This window comes from Mus pahari, chromosome 22 (genome assembly GCF_900095145.1).
Source record: "Mus pahari chromosome 22, PAHARI_EIJ_v1.1, whole genome shotgun sequence".
In the NCBI taxonomy this organism is placed as follows: domain Eukaryota; kingdom Metazoa; phylum Chordata; class Mammalia; order Rodentia; family Muridae; genus Mus; species Mus pahari.
The window spans coordinates 12420464-12440151 of NC_034611.1; the positions used below are offsets into that span (position 1 = coordinate 12420464).

At 38.2% G+C, this 19688-nt stretch overlaps 1 protein-coding gene across 1 annotated transcript in view; it reads left to right on the top strand.

Annotated features, from left to right (window-relative positions):
• The window catches only part of Rp1 (RP1 axonemal microtubule associated), a 238420-nt gene that overhangs the window by 186980 nt on the left and 31752 nt on the right, over positions 1–19688 (top strand). Inside the window, exons 18-19 of the mRNA XM_029533310.1 lie at positions 6267–6466; positions 12756–12842. Coding sequence (XP_029389170.1) covers positions 6267–6466; positions 12756–12842 — 287 coding nt within the window. The remainder of the gene's footprint in view (positions 1–6266; positions 6467–12755; positions 12843–19688) is intronic.

Sequence of the window (19688 nt, forward strand, 5' to 3'; positions counted from 1 at the left end):
TCATGATGGATGATTGTTTTGGTGTGTTCTTGGATTAGGTTTGCGAGAATTTTATTGAGTATTTTTGTATCAATATTCATAATGGGAATTGATCTGAAGTTCTTTTTCTTTGTGGGTCTTTATGTGGTTTAGGTTTCAGAGTAATTGTGTCTTCATAGAATGAATTGGGTAGAGTACCTTCTGTTTCTATTTTGTGGAATGTTTGAGGAGAATTGGAATTAGATCTTCTTTGAAAGTCTGATAGAACTCTTCACTAAACCCATGTATTCCTGGGCTTTGTTTGGTTGGCAGACTATTAATGATTGCTTCTATTTCTTTAGGGGATATTGGACTGTTTAGATCGTTCATCTAATCCTGATTGAACTTTGGTACCTGGTACCTATCTAGGAAATTGTCCATTCTATCCAGGTTTTCTAGTTTTGTTGAGTATAGCCTTTTTTAGTAGGATCTGATGATGTTTTGGATTTCCTCATGTCCTGTTGTTATGTCTCTCTTTTCATTTCTGATTTTTTAAATTAGGACACTGTCTCTGTGCCCTGTAGTTAGTCTGGCTAAGGGTTTATCTGTCTTGTTGACTTTCTCAAAGAACCAGCTCCTAGATTGGTTGATCCTTTGTATAGTTCTTTTTCTTTCCACTTGTTTGATTTCAGCCCTAAGTTTTATTATTTCCTGCTGTCTATTCTCTGTAATGTGCTCTGTAATGCTTAGAGAGAATAGGTTAGAGGCATGCAAATATCTTTTAGATTACATCCAGGGTTAGATTTGTATCAAGCACTGAAGATTAGTGCTTAATCTAACAGCTATCTCTTCAAATATCTTTTCAACTCTAGGTATTTTTAAACCTGTATTCAAGAAAGCAAAATCTTTTATGCTTCTCAGATGGAGAAATTTATAGTCTGAGACTAATGGTCTTTGGTTCATTTCCAAAGGATCATGGCATTAGATGGCATTCATATTTAATTGATGACAGTATAGACTTTACTATGTGATTCTATATTATAGATTATACTATCAATTTTATGAGTACTTCCTTAGTCTATGATGTGTTTGTGTAAATGATATAAGAACATGTTAGTGTAGAGAGCTCCTTAGCAGCCATCATCTTGTTTGCAGATTATATTAAAGAACTAAGCTAAGCTACACACACACACACACAGAGAGAGAGAGAGAGAGAGAGAGAGAGAGAGAGAGAGAGAGAGAGAGAGAAAGAGAGAGAGAGAACTTATTCTGCATAGGAACACCTCTGTACTTAAAAACAACTCCTGATTACTTGAGAATTCCAGTGTCAACTTCATTCCTCATTTCTCTCTTCCTCACCTGCAACATCTTATTTTATGGGCATGCTAAGCACATTTTTTTTTACCTCTGTATAGAGTGTCTTCTGTATTTGCAAAATATATATTCCTTTTTCTATATCTAGCATTGAGATGTCCTAGGAAAGTTTTCCTTCCAGTTCCTCTCTCTATCACATCCTGGTTGCAGCTATGTATGGATATTGCAATACTCATGTTTCCCATGAATGAATGCTTTTGCCTGCTTCAAATAAAAATAATCGTTTGCCTTTCCTCTCTACTAGATAAAATATATCTCTAGGGTAAAATGCTCATTTGTTATGTTTTTTTTTTTTATTTTTCAATCACTGACATTAATAAAAGAGAGCAATGTTCTTTTAGAATGCTCAGTAAATAATATGAATGAAAGTTTTTTTTTTTTTTAAATAAAAGCAGTTCTTTCAAATAATAAAATACCCAGGAAAAAATAGATTATCAGTATCCCAAGGGTTAATTGCTGATCCAGGGTTTTTAATTTCTTTCTTGATACATGGTGTACCAGTAGAATTTGTAGATATTTGGTTACACTATTGATCATGAAGTACTCACTATTCTTGAGAGGAAATGATAAGAAAGAAAGAAGGAAAGAAAGAAAGAGAGAGAAAGGATGAAAGGAAGAAGGAAAGAAAGAAGGAAGGAAGGAAGGAAGGAAGGAAGGAAGGAAGGAAGGAAGGAAGGAAAGAAAGAGAAGGAAAGAAAGAAAGAAGGAAAGAAAGAAAGAAAGAAAGAAAGAAAGAAAGAAAGAAAGAAAGAAAGAAGGAAAGAAGGAAAGAAAGAAAGGAAGGAAGGAAAAGCAGCTAATAGGTACTATTTAAGTTTTGAAAATTAGATAGTGTCATGAGATTTTGGTGGACCAATTTCTGTAATAATTCTTTGGCAATTACCTTTATAGTTGAGCAAGTATCTTAAGAACCAAACTTCCTCTGCCTGGGCTGAAGCTCAACATGCATGATTTTGGCAAGTTGCTAGGCTGTGAGGCCTGGTTTTTCCATCTGCTTCATGGGGGAAATATATTGTAGGACTAATGTGATGACAGAATGGGACTGATGTTATCATGAATGAGTATTGTGAGTAACACTTTGCACAAAAGAAAGTCTTAAATACTAGCAATGCCATGACTGCTTTGACCTGGTAAACTATGTTTGCAGAGCACAGCAGCCATTCAAGCTTGTTTGATTTCAGAGGCTTTGGGGTTAAACCCTTGAGGCTCACACATGTCACCCACATAGTACTTAAACATTTTGTTTCCTGTCTACATTTTAAAACAGACTCCAATATCTGACTCACCTTAAAACTTAGTAGTGATGACTGAATGAGGATTGTATATGTCATACTTAACACGGAGCCCAGAAAAAGTAGAGTCTTGATAAATGGTGATTTTTATTGAGCGTAGGCGATGGCTTAGTAAACAAAGTAACTGCTGGGGTTGGAGAGATGGCTCAGAGGTTAAGAGCACTAATTGCTCTTCCAGAGGTCCTGAGTTCAACCCCCAGCAATCATATTGTGGCTTGAAACCATCTATAATGGGATCTGATGCCCTCTTCTGGTGTGTCTGAAGACAGCAACAGTGTACTCATATAAAATAAATAAATAAAACTTTCATCTGGAATAACAAAATCCTAGCATAGCAAAAACTATTCTCAACAGTAGAAGAACATCTGGAGGAATCACCATCCCTGGCCTCAAGCTGTACTACAGAGCAATTGTGATAAAAATTGCATGGTAAAATGACAGACACATAGATCAATGGAATAGAACTGAAGACCCAATAATGAACCTACATACCTATGGTCACTTGATCTTTGACAAAGGAGCTAAAACCATCCAGTGGAAAAAAAGACAGCATTTTCAAAAAATGGTGCTGGCTCAACTGGCGGTTATCATGTAGAAGAATGAGAATTGATCCATTCTCATGTCCTTGTACAAAGCTCAAGTCTAAGTGAATCAAAGAACTCCACATAAAACCAGAGACATTCAAACTTATAGAGGAGAAAGTGGGGAAAAGCCTCAAAGATATGGGCATAAGGGAAAAAAAATCCTGAACAGAACAGCAATGGCTTGTGCTGTAAGATCGAGAATTAACAAATGGGACCTCATAAAATTTAAAAGCTTCTGTAAGGCAAAGGTTACTGTCAATAAGACAAAAAGTCAACCAACAGATTGGGAAAAGATCTTTACCAATCCTTAATCTGATAGAAGGCTAATATCCATCAAGAAGATGGACTCCAGAAAACCAAATAACCCTATTAAAATGGGGTACAGAGCCTAAACAAACAATTCACAGCTGAGGGATACTGAATAGCTGAGAAGCACCTCAAAAAATGTTCAACATCCTTAGTCATCAGAGAAATGTAACTCAAAACAACCCTGAGATTCCACTTCACACCAGTCAGAATGATTAAGATCAAAATCTCAGGTGACAGCAGCTGCTGGTGAGGATGTGGAGAAAGAGGAACACTCCTCCATTGCTGGTGAGATTTCAAGCTGGTACAATCACTCTGAAAATCAGTTTGGAGGTTCCTCAGAAAATCTGACTTAATACTACTGGAAGATCCAGCAATACCACTCCTGGGCATTTACCCAGAAGGTGCTCCAACATGGAATCATGCACATGCTCCACCATGTTCACAGCAGCCTTATTTATAATAGCCAGAAGCTGGAAAGAGTGTAGATGTCCCTCAAAGTGAAATGGATATAGAAAATGTGGTACATTTAGACAATGGAACACTACTCACCTATTAAAAACAATGAAATTATGAAATTCTTAGGCAAATGGATGGATCTGGAGGATATCATCCTGAGTGAGGTAACCCAATCACAAAAGAACTCACTTGATATGCACTCACTGATAAGTGGATATTAGCCCAGAAACTCAGAGTACGCAAGATACAATTTGCAAAACACATTAAACTGAAGAAGAAGGAAAACCAAAGTGTGGATACTTTGATCCTTTTTAGAAGGGGGAACAAAATACCCATGGAAGGAGTTACAGAGACAAAGTTCGGAGCAGAGACTGAAGGAATGACCATCCAGAGAGTGCCCCACCTGGCAATCCATCCCATAAACAACCACCAAAACCAGACACTATTGTGGATGCCAACAAGTACTTGCTGACAGGAGACTGATATAGCTGTCTCCTGAGAAGCTCTGCCAGTACCTGACAAATACAGAAGTGGATGCCCTCAGCCATCCATTGGACTGAGTACAGGGTCCCCAATGAGCTAGAGAAAGTACCCCAGGAGGTGAAAGTGTTTGCAGCCCCGTAGAAGGAAAAACAATATGAACTAACCAGTACACCCAGAGATCCCTGGGACCAAACCACTCATCCAAAAAACACATGATGGGACACATGGCTCTAGCTGCATATGTAACAGGGGATGGCCTAGTCGGTCATCAATGGGAGGGGAGGCCCTTGGTCCTGTGAAGGTTCTATGCCCTAATATAGGGGAATGCCAGGGCCAGGAAGAGGGAATTGATGAGTTGGTGAGAAGGCTGAGGAGGGGAGATAGGGGATTTTTGGAGGGAAAATTAGGAAAGGGGATAACCTTTGAAATGTAAATAAAGAAAATATCTGATAAAAAATAAAAAAATAAAATAACTGCCATGTATGTAGGAGGTCTTGAATTTTACACAACTGACTGGAAGACCAGGAATGGTGCCTAACATCTCAATCCTGAGGAGGGTCTGTGACAGGTGGTTCCCTGAAGTTCACTGTGTAGCTAACTTAGCCAAGTCCATAAGCTTTAGATACAGTGAGCAAATATGTCTCAAACAAAAAATGTGGTGTGCAATCAAGGGACGATACTCAGTACCAATCTTTAGTCTAAACACACACACACACACACACACACACACACACACACACACACACACACACACACACACACAGTGAGCGGGACTGCCAGCGGGCCACACTAGAACCCGGTCTGTCCTGAAAGGCAAGCTGGGGCTGTAAGGGGAAAAGAAGGCGGAAAAAGGAAATGTGGCTAAGACAAGTGTTCTGATCAAAGCCCACGAGTTTAATAAAGTTCAGAGTTTATATAGCAGGGGAAGGTCCATCCCCCACCACCCGGTTATTGGGGCCTCTCCTACAGGTGAGAGAGAGCCTGTAGGCGAATCTTCAGGATGCTGTCCCTGGAATAACTCAAGGATCTTACAGCTGGCAGTGGCGATGCTTTGAAGAGCAGTGGCCAAGTGTAAACAAAGAACCAGCCTGACAGGTACCACCCCAGGTGGCCCTGTGCTTAGCAGCAGCAGAGGTCTGCAAAAGCCTGATTTGAGGCTGAAGGGAGGCAACAACTCTCTCTCTCTCTCTCTCTGTATAGAGTGTCTCTGTATAGAGAGAGAGAGAGAGACTATTATATAGTCGAGAGGAAAATGCCTGCTGTTGTGTTAATAGGGACCAGACAGACAGGCCAAGAGAAATTATCTTTCAGAAAATACATATTAGTTTTAAATTTTTTCATTTTTAATTACATTCTAGAAAAAATTCTCTATTCTTGCCAAGCTGTTTTTATGATATTTGAAAACATGTTTTAATTCAGTTTGCTACTTTCTATCACAGTTACTATGTATAAACCCCACAAAGTGGACAAGCAACTTTATGAAAAATTTATAAGCTCACATTGTTGGCTTTAGCATGCCCTCCTGTGTTGTAGCATTGAGTACAAGGAAAAGTTCCCCGGGCATGGCTGACAATTATTGTTTTGATGTGGTTTCCTTCTATGGTTGAGTCTCAAGTGTCCAGGACTTTGCTATGATGAGAAAAGCACACGTCAGCTCCCCAGAGCCTTCACCCTTCATTGCCTCTCTCACCCCACATCACCCATGCTTGTCTTGATGTTCCCTGCTATTCTTGGACTTCAGTGTAATGGAGAACTCTCTTAGCCTAATGTACCTGATCTATTCCTTATGTTCTTCTCTTATTCTGTACAGAAGAAAGCAAGCAGCTGTGCAGTACTGAGACACTTCTGGTAGAAGAAAAATGGAAGGTCTTAGTGGTGACTGGAAACACAGGTACTCAGGCCAATGTCACATTGTGGGTGTATGGACATGAAGGTGTCACCGGACCAATCAGCCTTACCAAGGACAGCCAAGAACAGCTCTTCCTTCCAGGACAGACTGATGAATTTCAGGTAAGGAAAATCAGTAGTCATATTATTGTTTGAACATTTCAAAGTTATATAATATAGATGTGTGTGTGTGTGTGTGTGTGTGTGTGTGTGTGTGTGTGNGAGAGAGAGAGAGAGAGAGAGAGAGAGAGAGAGAGAGAGAGAGAGAGAAACAGAGACAGAGAGACAGGGAGGAGGGCCAGAGTTAAGCAGAGTTAGAGACAGAGAGACTGAATCAGTGAAATGGAGAGGTGGAAGAAGATAAAGACAGAAAAAGGGAGAGATAGACTGTATAAAATAAACCTAGTCTGTTATAAAGACCATGAATTAATTAATTCATTTCCTACTATAATAGTCAAAATAAACACATTTACTCATCTCTCTTATTCATAGAAGTGAGGAAGATTATGTAAAAATTTTCTTTCTTTAAGGCCATTTCCTAAAATAAATCATCAATCCAGTTAAAATTGTTCCCTGATTACAAGATACGGGAGACTCTTAAGAGTAATGGAAGCCCCTCTTTCTGTACTTGATATACTTTCAGACATTGCTAAGCTGAACTAAGTGTTAGGATGCTCTGCCCATGACAATTTAGACTGCTCTCACACTTATATCTTACTGGAGAGCTCTGAACTGCTGTGGTTTGCATATAACCTACTGCTTGTGTCATTTGTAGGAGTACTGGCTGAAAGCCAACCAGGACAGGTACATTGTACTTTACTAATTCTCACCCTCTGCAAGACAAAAGCTGTATGGTTCTTCAGTGCATTAATTTAACAGCAGCCACTAATCCTTGAGAGTGTCTCTTTGTGCACTAGGGAATAGCAAATTATGGAGGCCAACCTCAGTCACCAGTCTGAAAAGGCCGCTTGGGGGTTCAGCACTTGGCCTTACTAATATCCAGTGTGTTTTGCATCTTCAGCTCTCAGCTTGTAGATCTAATTTTATGCTTATTAATGGGGTTTTACTGATGAAATACGGTTGTCTACAGTGATGGAGGAACACTTTGATATGGTCCATGGTGGTCACTCTCTCTAACATGTGTTCTGAATGGTTTCTTGAAAATGATAGTCCATAATTTAGAATGCATGTTAGAATCCATACCCCAAGTCATCTGCAGAATCATGATGTTCCTGATAATATGTCATGTGCCATATGTATTGCCATGTTGATAAATCCTCTCACTGTTTTTCAGGAAAAATTTCCCTAGGGTTGAATCTTAGAGGCTCATGATTGCACATTGGAATACCTAGAGAGCTTTAAAACCCAGTGACAACTGCCTGCATTTCCAGAGAGCCATTCATTTTGTTTGGGTGCATCCTGAATACTGAGATTTTTAAAAAGCTCTCTAAGTGCTTCTAAAGTGCAGTCACTGTCACTAGTCCTGGCTCCAACACTAGGCGAGCTCGATTGGCTCTAGCTTTCTGTATGACAACTGTGTGACCTTGAATATGTCATTTAATTTCTCTTTATTTATGTCATTTAGTGTTCTCTTTATTTGTAGAAAGGGGGCAATGACTTCCATTCTTTATAAATCCTGAGATGTATGATAGAAAGAATGTGTACTAAGGAAGAATCCCATTTACCACACAGTAAATGTATAGGTCAGTGCAAAAATAATTGTAGCAGTTTTATAGTGTTGAAATTTTGCCGTGTATTATTGGAATACCTTCTTAAATAGAGTTAAATCATTTATCATTTTAATATTTCCTTCCCTTTATGATTTTGGCTAATGGCTTCCTGTTTGTTTTATATTTACTTTATACTATGGAAATAATATTACAGAAAGAGCAAATTAAAGCTCTATTCTTATTTGAGTTTAAAATGGGTCATAAAGCAAAAGAGGAACTTGCTACATCACAACATATATGACTCAGGAGCTGCTGCTGAAAGTATAGTGCAATGGGGGGGTTGTTTAAGTAGTTTTGCAGAGTGGATGAGAAACTTCATTATCAGGATCCAGTGTCCCACCATCAGGCATTCACAATGACTAAGTAAGAGCACTTTTAAAACCTGATACTCTTACAACTATCAAAGAAGTAGCCAAAGACCTCAGAGATGAGCACACAAAGCAACTTGAAAATGTAAAGAGCTTCAATGGGTGCCCATGAGCTGACTGAAAAAATATTGCCAGTTTTGAACTTTTATTCTCTCTTAATTCTGTTCACTGATGAATGATTTCTTGATGAGACTGTGGCATGTGACAAAACACATATTGCATACAAGAAGCTCCCAAGCTTTTTGAATGCCAGACTTGCTTAAAAACAACCAGTCATGATCAGTTAGTTGGGTCATCTATGGGAGGACTGATGTATTACAGTTTCCTCAATCCTCGTGAAACCATGTCTGAGAAATATGCTCAGCAAATTTATGGGATATACTATGATTGCATCAACTAAAGTAGTGTTGTTCCAATGAAATGGGCTCAGTTCTTCCCCCATGATGCCACACAATCCTTAACTGCATATGACATAATCACTGCTTCGGAGGATGAAGTTATTGGGCTATAATGTTCTGCCTCATCCATTGTATTAACTGGATTTCTGCCAACAAATGAAAACCTCTTCAGACCTATCCATGGCTTTTTTGTTTTTTCAGAGAAACTCTCCCACAAAGCAAGAATTTTATGTAACAGGAATAAACAAAATTATTTATTATGACCAGCAGTATATAATGGTTTCTAGTTTGACTAGTTAAGATGTATTTTGGCTTAGTGATAATAACCAAAAGTTCACAATCTGCAAGCATAATTCCTTTTGTATCAACCTAACTGTAAACTGGTAAAGAACAGAGGTCCTGGTGTCATGAACATGAAATTAAGATTAAATGAACATATTATTAGTTCCTTTACTTTGGATGAATTGCTTATTATTTTTCCAGTAATGGAGGCTGGGTTTACAAAGCCTCTTGGACTCTGCAGATGTGTGGACTCTAACAGATTAGCATAGATACGCCAGGAGTCAATGAAGTCTGCAAAATCTCAGGTCCCTTTCCATAACCGCTAGCTCAGAATCTAAGTTTTAGTAAGACTGACAGATAATGTTGTCTATGTACTAAAGTTTAAGAAAGCCTAGGCTGGGGATTATGAGGAATTGGTGCCAGTGACTCTTGGTAATTGGAGAATCCTAAATTAGGATTAGTTAGCTCATCCCCACTCTTTAGTTTGTGGGAATGTTTCTTGTACTCCTTTGCATTGCGTAATTTGTCACTTCTGAACTCATCTTTTATGTTTCCCCCTTTCAGGCTTCAAGTATGCATATAGCTGTCTTTGAGGACAGTGTGACATATCTGATCAAATAGACTTCAGTTGACATTTTATGCTCCTAGAGCCTGGTGTGTGTACAGTGTGTATGCTTAAGGAAATTACTCATTGGAGCGTGTTCATCCTATAAAGTAGACTCCTTGAAAAACCTTCCTTTCTGTAGATTGCTGGGCCAAGGGAAGAAATCATGCATTGTGGGGAGCTGAGGAAGTTATTAGTGTGTCAGATCCTGAGTGAGTACTGACATGAGCCATCTGGGTCAAGGATCAAAGCCACTGACCCATGGATGTTGGCAAAGTCATCCTTCTATGTGAGGCTCAGGGGGATAACACTACTTTTTTATATTATAAATATCTGCTTTCAAAGAGATTCTTCTCCATGTTATACATTTTCCTAAGATGGAGACTGTCCCACTGATTTTGTTTTTCATATCTGTGACATTGCACAACATCTAGATTTTTGTATTAAAACTATTATGTCTGTGATAGTTTGGTCCCCATGGACTTATGTACTTAAATACTTGGTGCATAGGAAGTGGCAGTATTAGGACATATGGCCTTGTTGGAGTAGGTGTGGCCTTGTTAGAGGAAATATGCCATTGTGGGGGCAGGGTTTGGGGTGTTCTTTGCTTAAGCTCTTTCCAGCATGGAATTAATTGCAGGCTCCTCCTGGCTGCCTTTGTATTAAGATGTAGAACTCTCAGCAACTTCCCAGCACTCTGTCTGCCTGCACATTGCCATGCTTACTGCCATGATGATAATGGACTAAACCCCTGAAACTGGAAGACAGCTCCAATTAAATGTGGGTTGCCTTGGTCATGGTGTCTCTTCATAGCAATGGAAATCCTAAGAGATAGAAATTTGTACCAGGAGTGGGGTATTGCTGTGATAGACCTGACTATGCTCTTGTTTGGAGGAATGTGGATTTGGGGATTGTGAATTAGAAAAGCAATGTAATGCTTTAAGTAGGGCTTAATGAGCTGCATTCTTAGAAACATGGAAGACATGGTGCTGAGGGTGATTTGAGCTGTTAGGATCTAGTTCATGAGGTTTGAGAGAAACAGAATGTTAGTATATTGCTAAGAGATCATTCTTGTGATATTTGGTGAAGAATGTGGCTGCTTTTCTCCCTTGTCTGAAGTTTTTCTGAAGTGTAGTGGCCATGCTTACAAAGATCTATAATGGAAAGGAGGCCCTGGAATGGTGGTATAGGTCTTTGATCCCAGAACTCAGGAGACAGGGGCATGCAGATCTCTGAGTTCAAGGTTAGTCTAAAGAGTAAATTCCAGAACAGTCAAGCTTCTGTAGTGAGTGAAGCCATTGAAACCAGACAGCTGGTGAAGATCTAATTGATCAAGGGGGCCATGTTCTAGTTCCTTCAAGCAGAAGAACTTGGCAACTTTTTCAAAATGTTTCTGACTTTAGAATCAAGGATATAATTTTTCTCTGAGACTAAGGAAGGCTTCTGAGGCTAGAAATATAGCAGGGGTGTCCTGACATGGAGGCCCAGAGAGGCCATTATGTGATGCTGTGAAGGTGAAGCCTGGAGTACTTTGAAGCCCCCAAAAATGTTGACGATGCCAGAGCCGTGGGATACCTGTCATGGAAAGCTGCTAATAGGGAGTGGAAAAAGTCCAAGTGAAAGAAGTATGTTTGCAATTAACAAAACTGAAATGAGTTGAAGATCTGAAGAATATCGTGATATTAGATGCAGAGTTCAGAGTTTGTCCAGCTTAGTGTTTCTTTTGCACAATATCTCCCCATTATGCTCCCTTCCCTACATTTTGGAAGGGTAATGTATATTCTGTGCAATGATATGTTGAAAGTGTGGGATCTCCTTTTTGATTTTGATTTATAAAAGATTACTTTGAGAGATTGCATGAATCTCAGAAGAATCTTTAAACTTTAGACTTTTAAACATTGTTGAGACTGTGATAATCTATGGGGACTTTTAAGTTAAACTAAATGCATTTTACATTATGTTATAGCTACAAGCCTATGGGGCCAGGGAGTGGAATGTGTTGGTTTGAATATGTTTAGCCTCTATAGACTTGTTTACTTGAGTGCTTGGCCAATGGGGAGTGGCAATATTAGGATGTGTGACCTTGTTGGAGTTGGTGTGGCCTTGCTGAAGGAAGTATACCACTGTGGGATGGGCTTTGAGGTCTCCTATGCTCAAGTTCTGCTGAGAATGGAATTTCAGTCTACTGGCTGCCTTAGGATTAAGATGTAGAACTCTCAGCTCTTTCTCCAGTACCATGTCTGGCTGCCCACTGCCATGCTTTCTACCATGATGATAATCTACTAAAGCTCAGAAACTGTAAGTCAGCCCTAATTACATGTTTTCCTTTTGAAGAGTTGCCTTGACCATGGTGTCTCTTCAAAGCAATGGAATCCCTAACTACAAAAATGACCATTCAATATATAAAGAAAATATGGGCCAGAGATGTGTGCTATAATTTGCTCAATTAAAATAATCACAAGCATTTGCACTGAGCTCATAGGAATTACAAAACCAGTTCTCCAAAATAAAAACTAACCAAAGGCACATGTTTGTGTGGAGGTCTGCTTTTCTTCCTTGAACTATGATATCTACATTTTAGTGGAGTAGTCAAAGAGGATTTTCAAAGGATAAGGAAGTCCTGGACTCACAGGTACTTTTTATAACCTTAGAAATTTTCTATATGTTTGATTTTATTTGGTGAAAATCATTTTTCTTCTTAAAATTAAAGCCCTTCTTTTTGTCACTGACATGTACCAGTATTGGTTCTAGTGAGACATATGTGGTGCTCAGAGAGCATAGCATGCTCTTTATCCCATTCCTTCCTCTGACTTCCCTTTGCAATGTCTAGTCAAGTTAGAGGATTTTTTTTTTCTTATTTTTTGTCTGTGAGTTTCATGGCCAAGTATCTGAGAGAACTTTCTTCTGCAAGGCCTTCTAAGAGTATGACAAGCATCAGCAAAGGGCATTAAATCTGACAAAGAACAAGAATATTGTGATGTGCCTAATTTATAATGTTTTAGTAATTTTCTGACTTTGCATTTCATCCAGGTTGTACTAAGAGGCATTGGAGAGATATACAAGATCAGAATAGGACATGATGGAACTGGTGGGCAACCAGAGTGGACCTTACAGAGGGTAATGGCTTTCCTTTGTGCTTCATTCTTATGCTGATAAAAAGATCAAGCAGGTCACATAAAGAGTGGGCATCAAAAATACTGTTCAAATTGTCCTACATAATGTAAATAAAAAATTGTGGACACACATCCTTAGTGCTTCACTATGGTGAATTATATTTTAGCAATAGGATGTCATAGTAATATTTTTAAAAGGTAACTTATGAATGAGTCAAAATGTGAAGAATATAGCAAAATATAAGAATCAAAGGTCATCTTTATTCTTTGATATCCACGACCACCTCACTAGTTCATGTTCTTTACTACGTGTTTTGTGAATCTCTTACATGTATGCTTGTATCTTCATTCTCTCCCTAAAAATATATGTACATAGAATCCACTTGTATATGAAATATAAATATGTGTAAGATAAATATATTAGTAAAATATATATGCTATAATATATACATAGTATAATAATATGAATTAATATATTAGTATAAATGAACTTACACAAATGTGCATCTTTTATGTTTTTTATAAAATCAAGTCATCTTACACATACATTGAAATGCCCATTTATTTATGCTTATAGTCAATTGCATCAATAGTGTATGCTGAATGCTTGCCATATGTCAGTTGTATTACCAATGTTATTATATATTTACTTATTAATAACTCCTTGATGTTCTTATTTTACAGATGAGAAAATTAATGCCCAATGAAGTTAAATAGTTTTGCTACAATCATTTAGTAAATAGTCATCTTGTACGTTGGTCTCTGGAGATTCTAAAGCATTGCCGTTGGACCATTGTTTTTAAAACTAGTAGTTAAATCCTTAGTGGTCCTTATAGTTCTAAATGCAAGCAATACATTATACAAATAAAATGATATATTTGAATTATGAATGTTCTCTGCTTTAACATCTACATCTGTCATTGATTTCTTTATAGTGTGTGATATTATTGAAAATATTTCAGATTTAATATTTGGATACTACTGGTAAAATATGGCAATATTTTTCCATTTTAAGTATTTTACAATCTTATCTGTGATCTTTGTTATTGTATATTTGGTTATATAATGAAGGTAAGTAAGAAATTTAATTTTGTTAAGATATTTGATAAATTTACATATAATTTTACTATTTTTTGACTCTGTGTATGAGAGGGGGGTGTCTTTGTGAATGTACATGTCACAGTGTGTACATTTCAGAGGTTAGTTTTGTACTAGATCTTTCTCATCAGCTTTATGTAGTTCCAGTGATAGAATTTAGGTCCTTAGACTTGAGCAGTATGTGTATCTCAGAACCCCTGAATCATACTTAGCATATACCCAGTTCAAAAAAAGTGCAAGTTTATAGCATAAGAACAAATAAGTACATTGTGGAGAGTGGTTCAGATGTCTTTTGAACAACTGACAGGGCCCTATTTTGTAGCTGATACCTTGGAGAATGGTAGGAAATTATCAGCTTTGGGAGAATTCAACAGAGAGACAGAAATGAACTTCCTGGAAGATACAAAGTTCATTGGGTCTTCAGATAAACATTTCAAGTAAAACCTTTATAGAAGGAAGCACTAAGTTTCAGGAATCAAGGAAAGGGATTATCATTACCCCTACTCAACGATAAAGACATCTGAATAGCAGAGTAGGAGAAGAACAAATAACAGATTCAGCAAAACAATTCATCAGCTAGAAATATGAGTACCAAAGTGATATGAAAAAAAAGAGATATTTATATACTCTTTCTTGAAAATTGCAGTGATGAAAGCAATCTCTACCTACTAAGCTTGGGCCCTTCTGCTTCTTCACTCTTTGTTATGATGTGTGTATAATGTTTGATTTGTCATTTGTTGTTTTAGAAAAGTGTCAGTTTAGTCATATGAATATCTTACTCATCATAATGGTCCCTTCCATCAATTGTTGGATCCACTGGTGCTTCTAGCTTGAAGCAGTCATCAATGTGAAGGTTGCCAAACAGTGATTTTTCTGACTACGTTTTTACTTCTGTATTTCCTCTCATTCTTCTATGAAGCAGAGCTTTCTCTTTCCCTTGATTAAACATTGTATTTATTAATGTATCCAGCTTTCCATATCTGTGGACTCCGTCTCTGCATACTCATCCAACTATATATGAAAAAAACATTTTGAAAATAAAGTGTCTTTAGTGAAAATTCCAGGCTTCCTTGATAATTATTTCCTAAATTATCTAACAACTATCTATGTTGCAATGGTTACTATAATTAATTTATAGATTATTTAAGCTATTTCTGAGAGTATGGCAGGGCTTTATGCTAAGAATATTTATTATATAGCTTAATCACTCTTTACTATTGGTGTTCATGGGGTCCATGCACCAATCTCTGGCATACCAACAGGTGCCTACACCAGCAACATTTTACTTCAATAGGCTTACTTTGCTCTGATCAGGACTTATTTTGATGCTACAATTATCCTTGAAACTTTAAGCTTCTATATCCTTTTGGCATGTTGGTATCCAGTTTAAGAGGGATTCTTTACTTTCTCGGGTAAAAAGATGTTTCAAGCGTATTTAGTGTTTTCTTTTGTCAAGTCTTGGAATCAGCTATATTTTCAAAAAGACATAGCAAAGAAAGGTATTAAGGTTAAAAATTATTTAACAAGATACTCTGAGAAGTTATTTTCCACTAATGTCCAAGCCCAGAGGATACTTTCTCAGTGATGCCTGAACATGCTTATGTTCCATAGGAAATGTTTCCATGGTGAATTCCATTGTATAATGCTACTGAACTTTTTATTCCTAATTTGCACAGGGCAAGGTACAGAATAAACATACTAAAGGCTCTGTTGGTACTAAAGCCATTTGTTTACCAGGGGTTTTAAAACTAAATTTGCCACTAACAAAATATTTCAGATGACAATCTATTAGCAAGGCTCAACAGTAGTGGCATATGCCTTTGATTCCAGCACTCAGGACTCAGCAGAGGCAGGAAAATCTCGGAGGATAGCTCGGTCTACAGAGTGAGCTCCTGGTCAGCCAGAGTTACACAGAGACATCCTGTAGCTCTGTAGCAGAGTGTCATTAATACTGTCAGGTATTGGTGCTTGCCATTGAAATGGGTCTCTATTTAGGCTAGTTATTGGTTGGCTGTTGCCTAAGTCTCTGCCCAAACTCTAGTCCCTGCATTTCTTGAAGAAAAGATTAATTTGGGGTAGAAAGTGTTTTAGGTGGGCAGGTGTCCCTATTGCTTCACTGGGATTCCTGCCTGGCTACAGGAGGTCTCTTCAGCTTCTATATCCCCACTGAGTAAGTCTCAGCTAAGGTCACCCCATTGATACTTGGAAGCTTTCCGTACCCCAGATCTCTGACATGTCCTCCAGATTTCCCACCCCTCCAGCTGCAGATTTTCATTGTTTCTCATGACCATCTGGTCATTTTCTTGTCTCTCCCCAAATCTGATCCTGAATCACACTCATTGCCCTCCCCATGTCTCCTCTTACCCACTTCCCTCCCTTCATCTGCCTCCTATAATTATTTTATTCCCCCTATAAGTGAGATTCAGTTTTTAACAGCCCTGATTTGGCAGAGGGCCTAACCTTGATGATCCTGGTGTTGGGGGCCTCTGATGGGTATCCTTGGGCTGTATGGTTCCAATCGGCAGGACTCATGAAGTTAAGTTGAGAGGTGCAGGGAAAATGGGGGTCCAGTGTGAGTGCCAGTCTGCTCAAGGCTGCTAAGTGTGTCCCAAAGGACTCAACATGCTAGAAAGATGGGTGATGGAAGAGAATCTGACCTACATGGTTCCATAACTGTAGATCTGATAAAGGTGGGTGGAGAGGTGGCAGGATCTATTTTATTATTTTATTATGTGAAGCCTGTGTCTGTGTGACTATGCACTTGAGAGGGTAGGAGCCTACAGAGACCAGAGGTTCCATATCCTTCTGGAGATGCAGTTAAAGGTGATTGTGAGCTGTCAAACACGAGTGCTGTGAACCAAACTTTGATCTTCTGTAAAAGTAGTATACATTTTAAATTCTTGAACCATCTCTTCGGCCCTAATGATATTGTTTTTAAAGTTTTTAGTTTATTCTTTCTTTCTTTCTTTCTTTCTTTCTTTCTTTCTTTCTTTCTTTCTTTCTTTCTTTCTTCCTTCCTTTCTCTCTCTCTCTCTCTCTCTCTCTCTCTCTCTCTCTCTCTCTCTCTCTCTCTCTCTCTCTCTCCTTCTTTCTTTTTGTTCTGGGTCTGAAGCTTCATGTGACAGGATTACCTTTGTCCAATTACATTAAAATATTAGTGCAGAAGGAGACCTGTGATTGAACAGGGTAAAGCGAGGTAGTGTGAAGGCAGGGGCAGAGAGTGATTCACAGGAGGGGGAGAAGAAGCCAAGATGGAGGTGGATGGGCAGGAAGAAGATCATGATCCCATGGTTTTAAATAGCCACAGGTAGTTATGAATATTACATAGGGATAGAATAATTGGGGTAACTTGTCTAATCTAGGTGGGCAGTTTGTATCATTATCAATTGGCTCTGNAATTATTANATAGGCATCTTGTGAATTGAGAATTTATTGATACATAAATCTGACTTGTTAGTTATAAGCTTCTAGAGTTCTGTTTCTAACAGGTTGCTGTGTGCTGTGGTTTCTGACTGTGGGGAGGATAGTGACTGGGTGGGGCTGGCATGGCAGCAAAGGAAACTTGGGAGCTCCAGCGCCAACAGAGAGTTGGTGGGCAGGGAGTAGCTGGATGGAGTATGGGGACTTGGTGGTTTGTTTTTTAGTATTTCCCACAACAGCTTCATGAGACAATAAGCAACATAAGGGCCAATATTCAGAGACTGCATTTGTTTCATTAACATGACAATTACACAGTGGGAAAACAACAGATATTTGTATGAATCTACTCATGATTAGCAATACATATGTGTTTATAATTTACATGACTTAGAAGATGAGACGACATGAGATCCCCAGGAACCATTTTGATCTAGAATGAGTTACGTGGGTGAATTAGTGAGTTACTTTGATATATTTGAGAGAAAGTCATAGATTCAATATGAGTCTGGCCTTAGCTATGAAAATGATCCCAAAATAGAATGGAAATGGGTTTGATGGTCAATTGGGAGGAGAAACAAGACTGGTAGCATGCCGATATTAGAAGCTAGGTGAAACTGAAGCCCCAGTCACAGAAATTTCCAGCATGAAAGGTAAATGTCTTCCTCAGAGCAGTGGGGAGGAGCTTGTGGAGAGAGGACCTTGGAGAGTAGAGGTGTGTGTGAGGACAGAGCTAAGGGAGATGCAGTAAGTGTTGTTTAGAGCTTGTATCTCTCAGTTATTCATGATGGTCAAAATTGTCATGAAATATCTCTAGTCATATATGTAAGTGTCTGATTTGCCATTGAAAGTAGAATTATCTATTACTAATATAGCTAAAACAGTTTCCTTATAATTGATAGAATGGAATTTCTCAGAGACATCTTCCTTGACCTTATTAACGTATATTCAGCTAATAAATATACAGGTCTTTCACCACCATCTCGTAGAGCACTACTGAGCTGTGTAGAAACACTTCTCTGTAAAACATTACCATTATCTGTCTGACAAATAGTCTCTTTGTTTGGGGCTTCATGTAGACATTTATCATTTTGCAAATATTTATACATTAACATACTTTTCTCAGTGGTAAATTTTTGTGTCTTCTCTATAGGTTCTTGTTTTAGTTAAGATTTTACTGATTTGAACAGACACCGTGACCAAGGCAACTCTTATAAGAACAACATTTAATTGGGGCCTACTTACAGGTCCAGAGGTTCAGTCCATTATCACCAAGGTAGGAACATGGCAGCATCTAGGCAGGTATGGTACAGGAGGAGCTGAGAGTTCTACATCTTCATCTGAAGGCTGCTAGCAGAATACTGGATTCCAGGAAGCTAGGATAAGGGTCTTAAAGCCCACACCCACAGTAACACACCTACTCCAACAAGGTCAGACTTATGCCAACAGGGCCACACCTTCTAATAATGCCACTCTCTGGTCTGAGCATATACAAACCATCAAAGTTTTCTTCATATTTTTTTATATACCATGGACTAATTATATTAACTATGTTTTAGCACAGATAAGCCATGGGTCTTTCATTTCATACTTTAATATGCCACAGTTTGGAGAAAAGAACAATAGTTTTCTCCTAGAAATCAATGCTAAAATAAATAATAGCACAGATGCACTAATTGCACTCATATGTAAAATGTTTTAATTACTGCTAGTGTACCAATTATAAAAAGAAATATTTCTGCTTGATGTTCAAACTTTCCAAGATATCACAGGTATAGTTATTGTCTTCAAGAGATCATTCCATCATTGATGTGACTGTATGTTTTGGCTTTTCTTGTAGATGCAATGATAATTTTCATAAGCCAGTGTAATTCCCTCCCTCCTGAAGGATTTTTGGAGGAGCTGAATTGATTCTTCTCTTCTGTGGTTCTGAGTAGAAACATTGGGTGACTGAGGTATTACAGCCTAGGTGTTCAGTTCTACTGTAAATTCTGTCATTGGAAATGTTGCTGCGTCTCTCAGCTATTTTTAGGGTTTAGATATTTGTCTGATGGATGTAATTTCTTAATCCAATCCAGAAATTTAAAGTTTTTATGAAGCAAAGTGATGACAATGTCATCTTGTGAAATTCTTCACATTTGGGACTATGATTCATCAGGGAGAGCACTGAAAACAGGCTGCAGTTTCTGTTGAGGTAGTAGTAGTCCCTACACCTTCCATTTAGGAAACTCGAGTGAGTGCCGAATATTTTATTGCAATGACAATGCTCATTTTCTGCATTGTTGTTCAAAAAGGAAAATGAATAGTTCATACTACAATCAAAAACTACTTCTAG